At 38.0% G+C, this 12,797-nt stretch overlaps 1 protein-coding gene across 1 annotated transcript; it reads right to left on the reverse strand.

The window, feature by feature from the left end:
- Positions 1–980: 980 nt before the first annotated feature.
- Positions 981–9,749, reverse strand: vamp3 (vesicle-associated membrane protein 3 (cellubrevin)). Its single transcript, XM_070959721.1, has 5 exons — positions 9,635–9,749; positions 4,518–4,599; positions 2,673–2,831; positions 2,304–2,355; positions 981–2,052 (listed from the first exon to the last, which is right to left on the reverse strand). Coding segments are annotated over exons 1-5 (312 nt in total). The 5' UTR covers positions 9,637–9,749; the 3' UTR covers positions 981–2,035.
- Positions 9,750–12,797: the final 3,048 nt, after the last annotated feature.

Consider the following 12,797-nt stretch of genomic DNA (forward strand, 5'->3'; position numbering starts at 1 on the left):
AGAGAAAAACACAGTTGAGGCACTGACATTTAAGTTAAATCAATTTATTCAAGCAAAAGGCATTCATGGCCAAACAGTAGAATGCACTTAGGTCCAAATGCATTCTTTGTAGGGAGACATGAGCAAGGCTTGAGACTTACTGGGTCTCAAATTTCAGGTGTAGAGGGGAGAGGATGATGACAATTCAATACATGTGATAAAAGCATTTTCATATATTACACATTTTCCTTAATGGCAACAGACTGGCAAAACACTACATAAATGTCTGAAAAGCCTAAATCTGGTGATGTTCATTTTAGTTAATACAGTATCATCCATGCACTGTGAAGGTTCCACTTGTAGTAATTAAATTCCAGAAAGTGAAATTGTCAAAAGTAATCCCAAATTGTCTGTCTCATTAAAATACATTTATTTTAATAGGATGGAAGTAACAGCAGGGAATACAATCATCTAGTGTTGGTGTGGCACTCTATACTGTATATCACACTGTGGACAAAGCTTTCCTTGATACTCAAACACACATGATGCTCAGCAGCAGTAAGCACAGAGCACCAAAAGATACTATACAGTCTCCATAAGGTTAGTTCTACACACAATATATTGCTTAAAAGCTAGTTATAAGAAGAAAAACTAAAAAACAAAATCACACTCTAGAAGTACTTTACATCGATCAGATGGGATAAATGCCAGTTTGACTTAACAGAAGATTTCATTAAAGGTTAGTAAGCTCAGCTGAATAAGCAAGCAGCACAGTATTTGGACTGTGAGCATCCAGAGGGCTCACTCTCTCACTGGCTGGTATATATGATCAACAAGGCATGGCTGTATTTTGACTATTCTCCATTGGAGGCACTTATTAAGGCATCTTCTACTACTATTTTCTTACCATAGTGTACTTGAATATTTCACAAAGGCAAATATTCTGGCACATCCTTGAGACGTGCCTGAGACAATTCACCGCTTTTAACCCAGTGTAGCACTTTTATTTATTTATTTATTTTTTTATAACTTTTCAGAGGTTTTTCTAGCCTTGCCAAGCTCTGAGGCTGTTGGTCTTTGCATATAGGCACTTAAATAAACACAAGCTTATTATAGTTTTTCCTGTAACCAAGTCTGACCTGAGAGGGAGATGCACAAGGACAGGTATGATCAGGTGGTTCAACAGTGTATTACTGGTCAGCTTTGTGTTGTTGGGTGATGAATGAAATTCCTCTTTATTCAGTCCAAAATTATATGTCTTACACAGAGAATTTAATTAGCAATCAATCATGTGCAGAAATAAAATAAGGCATTGGATCTCATTGGTCAACTTTAAGGATTCATAAAATGACAGACCAGCATTTTTTTTTTAATGAGGGGGAAAAAATCTAAATATTGGCATTCTGAAAAGTACAAATATGTATTTGTTGGAAATGGGTTTGTCTTCCATGATATGCAGGGATACTGTTACAAACTAACGCAGAACAGCATATCTTCAAAGGCACTTCTCTAAGTCTGGCACACAAAATCAATGGCTATTAATAAAACATAAAAAAGAAAATATAACTTGAGGAGAGTTTACAACAATTCTTCACTTCCGGTCCTAAGGTGGGAATATATGTGTGTGTGCTTTGTCATACACTCAAAGATGATTCATTTATACTTATTTTATGGGTTGTAGTTGAGTTTGTTTCTTTTTCTTTGGCACATGGTCTGGCACTTGAAGTTTAGTACACACACGTATGCACGCACACACGCACGCAAAACCAGGACAAGGAATCTCACACACACACACACACACACACACACACACACACACACACACACACACACACACACACACACACACACACACACACACACACACACACACACACACACACACACACACACACACACACAGGACAAGGAATGAAGAACCCCCGCAAGAAGGGAAAAATGTTGAGGAGCTCAGTAGACAGTAATCATGTGATCTCCCTCTGAGACATTAATTGTGCATGTTGCTCCTCTCCTCTTCTTCATCATTTCCTCCACTCCTCCTTCTCTGCTTGTCATTTTACGAGTAACTCCAAACTAAGAATGAAGGAGGAAAGAACCTGTTAGTTGAAACATTTATATAATCTAATTAGTTTTACAAACGAAAGTCTGTTAATGTTTTAACTAACAAAAATATCTTTAATCCACACTAAACTAATCTACACTTAATATTAAGGGCTATGAGTAGTAATCCATTAAAAAATCCCACAGATCCCTTTGATGCAACTGCAACAATACCGTCCAAACTGTTGATGACAAGCTTCTCAAACCACAGGCTTGATACTCACTAACAATGATGATTATGATGATCACTATGACAGCTATCAGGATGGCCCACATCTGCAAGGGGTAAAGGTACAACAAATTCAGTGCCACACACATCAACTGGAGCTGAGATGTCTATTTTTATTTTATGCTATTCTAATTTTAATATTTGTATATGCTGTGAGTTCTATGTGTGAGGAGGCTACAACTTAGATTTCATTATGCAACCCTGTGTTGTAAAATGACAGGCCAATGTAATTCAGACCACTTCCAGTCAAGACACTTCTAGCATGAAGTTCATTTAAGATCAGTTAGAGCTATTTTCATTTACAGTGGGGAAAAGGGATGTGGGTATATTTATTTATTTTTTGGACCACACTGTGTTTAGGCACCTTGCAGTTCTTCCACCAGTACTTCCTTTTCAGCTTAGCAGCACTGGTCTCAAACTGGGATGCTCCAGCCTGCAGTGCATCTGCTCGGTCATCCAGTTCAGACAACTTCTGGTCACGCTCCAGCACTTTGTCCACATTAACACGCATAATATCCACCACCTACATTCGCACACACACAAGAACAAAATACTTGGTTTAATATTAGTGTGCAGGATTTTGTGGCATCTAGTGATGGGGTTTGGGATTGCAGCCAACTGAATACCCCTCTGCTCACTCTCCCTTTCCAAGCATGTTGAGAGAAACTATGCTGGTAACTAAAAATGCATAAAAGCAAAAGGCCCTCTGGAGAGCCACTTTTTGGTTTGCCCATCACATCACATTTAGTGATTTACCAACATTATGGGGCATGTTACTCCTCCTAAAACTCACATCAGCCTATACCTCATTCTCATTCCCATTTGGAGCCAATGAACATGTCCTCTTTTTAATAATTTTTCTGTTAAGATATGTCCTGTTACATTCTTAATACAGTGAAAAGATACAATCACGTCTTGAGCAGAGTATCTCTATCATTTGTGTAATACTGTGACTGTGATAGAATATTGTCACCATAAAAAAAACAGACCCCCCCCCCAAAAAAAAAAACCTGATATAAATTTTAAGGCATATTGCCCACCACCTATAAGAACATAATCATGAACATTAAATTCAATTTCTGTCAACGGATTCCCAGAAATCCTACACACTGGACCTATTTTTTTATTAATTAATAGAGCACAGAGACAAGGATTAGAAATGCACAAATATACTGTACATAAGAGAACAATGAGGTTAATGCTTTGAGTGTTAAGTAACCTCAAACAATGTTACTTAACATAACAACCAATCAAGAAAGATCACACCTTACAAGGTAAAAAAAAATATATTTACACACTTCTGCTTAACAGAGTTCACTGACAGGCATACATGTGTGTACACGCAGTATCACAGAATACACATAACCCATATGTTCCACTGATCCACAAACCCTACTATTGGCCCTCCTCTCGGACAGACAGACAGACAGACAGAGTGGCAGGGTGGGGAGGAGTGTGCAGGCCCATGCAGACCTTACATAACCCTAGTGATTACATAAACTTCTGACAACCAATCACAGGCTTTGTGTGACACGCTGAGGTTAAAGTTCTGTGGAGGAGGGGCTAACATCAAGGAGGCCACAACTGAGAAAGAGAGTGGAAGGACAGTTGAGGGGATTAAAAGTAAAACCACAGGAAGAGGGAGACTTGTCAGCCATTTTTCCTGGTGGCCTCACTGATATGGCTTTGAAAATAATTTCTAAAAACTAAAAAAGGGAATGGCCAGTGTTCTCTGGCATGTGATACGACATGTGCAGAGGTAGAGCTACTGATTCCACATTGTGGTGATTCATGACACGGCTGCCAAGGGTTATGCAAGTCTCTGCGAGAGGCAGACGTGAAGGAAGAACGGAGTCATACAGAGTGGCTGAAGACAGGAGGGGGGAGCATGGAGTTCAATAATAAGAGTGGGTGAATGATGTATGCTGAGAAAGGTAGAGCAGGTAGAACTGCCTCTGAATGTAAATGTGCCTTGCTTACATTGCATGATTTTGAAAAATTTTGAATGAATCAAGTGACTTCATGGATATCGGGATTGACTCTGACAAAGGGCAGACATAAAGGGCGTCTTACACAGGAGCTTTCTTTAAAAATAATAAATTGAAAAAAAGAACTTGTGTATTCCTACTGGTAGGGCACACATAAATTGAGTGTTAAAATCATACAGTTGGAGCTTTAATGTAAGCCAGTAACCAGAGATGTATCATACCTCATCCACCTGGGCCTGGGTTTGCTGCAGGCGCCTGTTGCCTGACGCTGCGCCAGAACCTTCTGGACCAAGGGCTGCTGACCTGGTAAAATGACAAAGTGTAGATTATTAGCCTTCTGTGAGATTTCACAAAAATGTGTTTTGCATACCATGTCACTCAATCTGCACGTACCACATTAAGATAAATGTGACTGCAGGTGGCAATAAGTAGAAGGAAACAACTAACCACGACTACAAAAATCCATTCTTATCACACTTACTCTCTTAATCTCTTGATTAATCCCTGAATCACAGTCAAAGCCAATGTAAAAAAAAAAAAGAAAACCTAAAACTAAAAAAAAGAATTAGAAAAAGAAAGAAAAAACTGATGTTTACACACCTGTGACTTTTTAAGGTAATTTAAAGAAACCTTGCAGCTGAAAATAAAGACTAATATTCCAACTACATAACAGTCATTTATTTCACAACAGTATATAAATAGAATTCAGTATCGAGGAAAATCTTTGAAAAGAAATACAACAGAAATTAGGGCACTAAATTAATTTAGCATTTCGACCTCCCTTAACACAGAATCTGTCCGTAATGTTGACAATCTCTCACCAATATAGTACATTATTATGCTTAGTGGTCATATAACTGAAATGAACCATTGCTGCAGGGAATAGTTATCTGTTAAATTTGGGGATGGGAGGAGATGGGGCAGTCTAGTTGTGTTTTTTATGTAAATATTGAAAATGTTCCCACGCACTACTTTGTGCCTCTGCCAGTAACTGCACTCATTAAGCACACTGACACACTTAGTATGTATTTAAACATTAATCACATGAGAACCTCGGGTGGATAACATGAGAACAGACATTTATTTGCAAAGTAAGAATACACAGGATGGTTGGTCATGTATCTTCAGAATGAATGGAATGGACAATGGACAATGGATAGCTAAAATCTTTGGGAAAATGAATATAAGATAATGCATCCAGCCCATCTCAAACTTCAAGCATGTCTCTGAATTCTTATTTTCTGAAGTTTGTTCTTTCGTAAGAACTTGGGAAGAATGCTCTGAGAAATGACATAAATATAAAACATGGAAACTGTAACAAGGAAATGACCGTATTTATTTACTTTGATAATCCATTTGGTATTCCTAGATTTGATATGCATCCCTTGTCTATGCAGCCACATTAACTGGTTATCTACTGCCACCCTGTGACTCGAGACAGAATTGCTTTGCATTGACCACACTTATCTGAAGATAGACAATAGATAACTGAAATTGGGACGATAGGTGGAAGGTGTTTACATCAAACTGTAGGGATTATACAGGATTTATTATGACTCAGTAAAAGAGATAAGTGTGGCAGTTTACACTGTATTCTTAGACACAGCCCACATTTAAAGGCAGTCAAGACAGCGAGAGATGGATCACTCCTTTTCCTGAATGCAAAACAGTTAGAGCATACCGCAAGTGGGCACACCCATGCATACTTAACTTCAAAAATAAAACGCACAAAACATTTACCAAGTTCAAAACATCCCGTATCATCCCTTGTGACAAATAAGGTTACAAACAGAAATTCCTATTGCAGGACAGGCACCAGCTTCATTATGTTTTTTTGACAAACATATGCTCACCAAATTGAAATATCAGATTCATATTAAAGCAAAGTATGGAGCAAAAGGAAAGAACATGATGCTTAGAAGTGCATGTGTTGACAGCAGAATAGATCTGTTCTGCACCAATTCTCACAAGAGGCTGACAAACTCAAATCATCCCCATCCCCTAAAGTAACACCTACACTGACATGACCAGGACACTGCTGACAGACTCAAACCATTCCAGCCTCTCTTATTTCTCCTGAAAGAGACACAGCTTCTCTCTTTCTCCAGAAACATGGTCCTTCTTAGTTTCAGGATACCAATAAGATGAAAATGTGCTTATGTAAGCTGTACTGTATATTTGAGAAAGCAGAAGGCAGCAGTAACAAAGGACACATTTCTGTATTTTCTAGCCAACTTCATCCTCCACTCTCTCGAAAGTCCTTTGAATTGACTGGGTTAGAAAAAAGCAAGAAACTACAGAGACATGTAACAGATGAGGAAGCATACTATCAGTGATTTGGCGAAGTATCAATATGAGAACAAACCTGATGTACATGGCCGGATAACAAATCCAGAAACAAACTTATTTGTCCAACTGCTGGATGATCCTACAGCCTGGCTGTCACTTGCCACAGAGTGGCTGAGACACTGTTCAAACATAACCACCAGCTAGAGTGTATTACAGTATATAAACATGTTTTTTCAGAGCTGACTGCTGTAGGCTCCCTTTAAATACAGAATAAGTGGAGGAGTGAGACACAAGACCTCATTTCATTCCAGCTGTCAAATGTCAACACAAGACCACATCACAGTCAACCCTATCTAAACTGCACTAATGCTAGTAAGCCTGACCTGCATCATTTCCTGAGGAAAAACTATTGTTTCAAACAAACATCAAACCCAACCCAAGACCTCATGAAGGCAATACAAGTTCAATTTTATAGCCACACATTTAATTCACATTCCTGTTTCTGAGTATCTAATACTCACTGGGCTTTGGTTGCTACATAATTTTCTATTTTTAATCACCCATCTCGTTTTAGCATAAAAGTGAGACATATGTAAAATGACAAAAACCTCAAGAACACACAAAATGGTGCTGCAGGTGAAACATGTGTCAAAATGACAGTGCTAATACTTAAGAGTTATTGCAGATGGCACACCTTGCCATGCCTGTTTTAAATTATGGCTGTTAATAGTGCTCTCGACGTATGGCGTTTTAGATGAGACTGGAACTGCAGGTCTAGAAGTGTGAGTATGTGGTAAGCAGGTGCTACAGCTTTGCAACTGGACTTCGTTAGAACCCTCTTTATTTCTGATTTAAAACAAGCCAACAGTCTTTTTTCCCTCTTGGCCACAGAGAACAAAAATAGAGGCAATTAGAATTCTGACTCGCTAGCCCAACTGGACAAGTAGAAAATATTGTAAATGTTAAACATCATACATTAGGCAGCCATGAGGACTGCAACTAACAATTATTTTGACATTTGACATTTAAAAGTGTTGTGATTTGTCCAGCCAATAGTCCAAGACCAAGAGATATTTACTTATCATATAACAATACAAGGAACTGAGGAAATTCACATTTGAGAAGCTGAAACCTGTGAATCTTTGTTCTTTCTACTTGAAAAATACACCACCTATCAAATGATTCATTTTTAATGTTCTGAATGGAATCTGTACAACACTCTGTTCAACATGCACCTTAACTTGCATTCTGTTTGCACTAGGCATTTTTACTTTTAACTTTTAATTCTTTGTTTGCTGTGCATTTGGATTATTTATTGCATACCCTCAACTTTAGATTTGTAGAATATGCTGGAATTTGTGAATTTCCCTTGGGGATGAATAAAGTATCTATCTATCTATCTATCTATCTATCTATCTATCTATCTATCTATCTATCTATCTATCTATCTATCTATCTATCTAATGCAGGAATGATGACTCTATTCTGCAGTATATTTAGGTGCTCCAGTGAGTCATGCCAGGTGAGCCACCTTGCACAATAACAGGGCCTTGAAAGTGGCCAACATGGTCTGTAGCAATTATTCAAGTGACTAACAACTACACCCTTTCCTCAATTAATCTGGCAAAATGTCTGTGGTGTAAAATGCCTATTGACAACCTCTTTAGTTCCTATGATGATTGTTCTTGCAGATTCTTAATATAACAGCAAGGTCACTATGTTTAAATAAAAAACATATTTACTTCTCCATTTAGAATAAATCTGTGATTTTCCAGAAGCACAAAATGTCCATCTCATGATAAATACAGCTGGACTTAATTTTTATATAAAGATTTACAGACGTAAAGCTAACAATCACAGTCACAGCAATTGCGTGAGAAATTGTATTATGGGCGTTAGTTTCCCTTTAATGTTTTACTGCTTATTTGATGATGAAAATGCATAATGAATAGGTCCAAATTACTTAATGTTTGCCCAATGTCATACATCCATTTTCCACACCATAACATTCAAACCGTGACTTCACAACATCGAATCAGGAAAACACTCCTAGGTATAATGCCTCTTGAATATTTTATGCCTGGAACTGCCTTCAACCAGGATTAATTTATTACCATGTCCTAATGGATAGATTTGATCAGGGCAGCAAAACAACCTTCGAACATCGAGGTTCTTGGTTTGAACTTGTAAATTTTGAACTACATTCATAGTACTTGGACAGACTTAATGTGCACGGTGGTACAGGGTGGGGTGGGAACAGATGAAGGGATGGGGGAGGTTAATGGAAATGGAAACAAGGGATTTTTAAAGAAACTTGTCTTATGCTGTATTCCTATTCTAACATGGCCATGGTTAGCTATACACTGAATAATAAATACAAAACATCACTCAGTCCTCGTTAGCTACTCCACGTTAATAACTCTCTAATCTATAACGTAACTATTATCGACAACAAACAACAGGTAATAGAGCCATCAATACGTTTCCTGTTCTAAACTGACCTCGCTGTACTTTCTATGTAGCTCTACATTTCCAGTTATAGTTGCAACACTTAAAACCACCAACTTTACTAGACTACAAAATCATACCGTTTGCTTTTAAGTGAAATTTACACACAGTTAACGTTAGCTAGATTAGCCAAACAAACAAAAAACGGACCCGGAGAGACGAGCTTGTGACCACAGACGGCAAAACTAGCATGGAAGCTCATTGTCCCACATTCGTGTTTACGCAGCTGCAGCCATTAACAAGCAGACCGTAGCCTATATGTGTTCGGTTCATTAATTGATTCACTAGGGACGTTGACATAACTTATGTTAGGCAAAGTTGCTAGTTTCTAATTTTCGCTGCGACAGCTAGCTTAGCTTAACATTAAACATCGAAAACTAACGCCCTAGCACTTGTTGCATGTTAGCAGCAAAGTTTTGGGCGTTGCTTTTTTTCCTGTGATCCTGTTTCACCAAACTACCCGGAAGGCCGTCATGTTAGTCTGTATGACCGAGTAACATTTGATTTCTAAAAACTTTCTGTAAAAACAAAGTACACTTACATTGTGAAATGAACTTTTTTGAACGACTCCGCCGGTGTTGTCCGTAAGCAAAAGCTAAAGTGTCAAGCCGTAACAGTTACTGCTGTCGGTTGTTATGTTGCTTTCCGGTGGTGTCGGAAAGGGGAAACGTAAAACGTAGGGAAATGACAGACAATTGATGTGTTAAATAAAACCAGAAACAAGGGAGTTCTCTTTTCTCTTCGATATACCAAAATGTGATGACAATTGATATTAAGACATTGTAGTTTATATAATAACTTTTACCACATGTAAAACGTAAATTATAATGCCAGTTTCCCTTGTTGTATTATTCTTTATCCACCGTAGAGCACAGAATGACTCTGTGCCACTTCATTCCAAATAAATTATCATCTTAAAGCCGACTGATGTTGTGTGGTACATTTTTATTTGATCAAAAAGCTGGTATTTGCCACTTGAGTGTAAAAGCGTGAGTTTATCATCAGCACTTGAAGGCAACATTAAAGAGGCAGTTGGCCGTGTGTGCGTAGCTGCTATTAATAACGCTTAGTATTTGATTAGATAATAACAATAAAGGGGGCCCATACTTGGAAATATGTACGATGTTACTCTAGACTTAAAACTAGAAAAGTAGTGCGTCAAATGTGTCTGTTTTTACGGTTCATTCATACCTTTGCTCATTAGTAGATATGCAAGGAGAGCCCGTGATCAGCATGTGACATAACGTCACAGCATGGGAACTAAAACTTCACATTGTGTATTTTTAAGTCAGAAGAAAGTTTCGACACCTATTTCACTGCTTAAACTTAAGTAACTAGCGAGGTGTTGTTATTGGAAGAAGTCCACACGGACAAACATGATTTCTGTAGATTTGATTCTTCAAATGTGAAATACTTGGAGCAGACTTGCAGTCCTCTTTACAGGGGGACTTATAAATAGACACCACACAGAGGACAATGACATTCTTTGTTTCAGAAAACATCCAGAGTTCACAAATATCAATTAACTGCTATAGGCTGCAGGTCACGGCAGGAGCTGCTGTTTATCCTGTCAGCGAGGAAGCTGTTTCCTACGAAGGCAATTATTCAGTGGGCTAACTGAGCTTGTGTAAATTCCCTGGATTGTTTTAACCAGAAGATGGACCCACCCCTAATGAAATCAACAAAGCATACAGGACACATGGGTCCAGATTGTAGACCAAATGACCACACACAGGTTTATTACAAGCTTCTGAACACTCCCAAGAGATAAATTCTGCATTTCGTACACACCGTGTGACAGCATTAGCTTGTAATTACAGTTCAAAATGATGAATGTGGCTTATGAGTTGTGTTTTTGAGCACTGAAAGCCAACAATAAAGAAGCAGTTTAACTTCTGTGGATACTTTGACAATAATTTTTTTACTCATCAAAGGGAGTGGTCCTGTCAGATGCCAATTTGTGGATTATTTAGTGGATAAACATGCTTCATAACATACAGACTGGTAACAAATGAATAACAACTTTCAGCGGAGAAACATATAACATCGAGGTGATATGAGTGGTCACTGATGGTTTGATGAGTATGAACATGATGTGAATCATCCGGAATGCTTATACGGCCTTCATAGTAACCAGATCTCAACCCAAATGAACACCTGTGGGAGACGCTGAAGCTGCTCTGATGGCTCATGGTGGCCCAACATCTTATCAAGACACTTAATGTTACAGGAGTTTTCCTTTCATTTGTCACCCATCTATATCTGCCATGTACTACAAAACACGACAACATGAACAAACATGAATATGATATACATTTATTAAAATAAAGTTAGTTTGCACTTAACATATCCACATTTAAATGTTAGCTATAATATACAACAAAAGTGATCTAATATTGATGTACTTTGTAACTACTGAGACAGTTAGGAAATACACCTTAATATTTTGTTATATATGTATATTGAAACTGTGTTACAGAAGTTTTCTATTTCCAACCTACTGAGCTGTACCAAGAAGCAGTATCAAGTATTAAACTTAAAACAATAACAAATGAACGTAACAGAAAAATCTTCCTTATCACTGTTTTTAATGTATTAACTTAAAAGAAAGGAAATCAGGCATGCAAATTAATTGTTGAAAGAAATCTTTATCAGATAAATCCTTTGTTCAGTGTTTCATCTTGGTGATTATATTTTATATTTTTCATATATTGCAAGTTGACCATGAGCCAACAACAACAGCATTGCCGTCTTGTGCTCTCCCTCTTGGCTACATCCCAGATCCTTCATCCACCACAGCCTCCCCTCCATGGTTCTGCTGCAAGACAAAATGGTTTTTAGGCTTTGTTGTGGTGGTTTTATTCATAAATAATAATAGAACTTTTATTTATTTTAAAACAACATAATGAAGTTAAAATTCAACACCAAACTATTTCAACTTACATAGTTTATTTCCTCCTGGGAAGCGCCTCCATTATACAGCATACTGGAACTCTCCTCCTACAAATAAGTTGTTATATTTATTCCAAACTTGTACATTGTTCAAAGCAATGTTAACTCTGATTGCTAATAGTATCCATGAGGCATGTTTTTCAGTGACGGTCTCAACAACATGCACCTAAACGTTCCACAACATGACAGAAACCCTGGTTGATCACATTCCCTCTCTCTGTTGGCTTTCATGCTGGTCATCTGATATTTGCAACAGGTGCACTAAGTAACAAAGTCGATGTTAATGGCCTGCCTTCATTCTGTCTTCAGATTGCAAGCCTGGTATGTAAGAACACAGTAATGGTAAATGCCTCAGTGACTCGCTTGATTCAGTTTCACCTTATCCCTGCCGAACAGAGGAGGGCCTCTCAGCTCTTGAGTGTGAGTCCACGTCTCTGGACGTGGTCTTTATTCATGATGTTTAGTTTCATGTAGATAGACTCGCCCTCCGTGCAGAGACCCAGCAGCCCAAGCAGACTGATGGCCCATTTTTAATCGAAATCTTCCTGTTGACTCAACTCAATAGTCCTTTATTAGTCCCACGAGGGGAAATTCCAATTCACAGCAGCATCAATAGAGCAGGTAGAATAGTCAAACAAGTGCATGCAAATTAAAAACAACAACTATATACAGAAGAGTGAGATGAGAAGAAACATCATCCCAAAAAATTGTAAATACTATTTACAGACATTGTCTGTAGTTACTGACATTTT

This window comes from Chaetodon trifascialis, chromosome 3 (assembly GCF_039877785.1).
Source record: "Chaetodon trifascialis isolate fChaTrf1 chromosome 3, fChaTrf1.hap1, whole genome shotgun sequence".
Lineage (NCBI taxonomy): Eukaryota > Metazoa > Chordata > Actinopteri > Chaetodontiformes > Chaetodontidae > Chaetodon > Chaetodon trifascialis.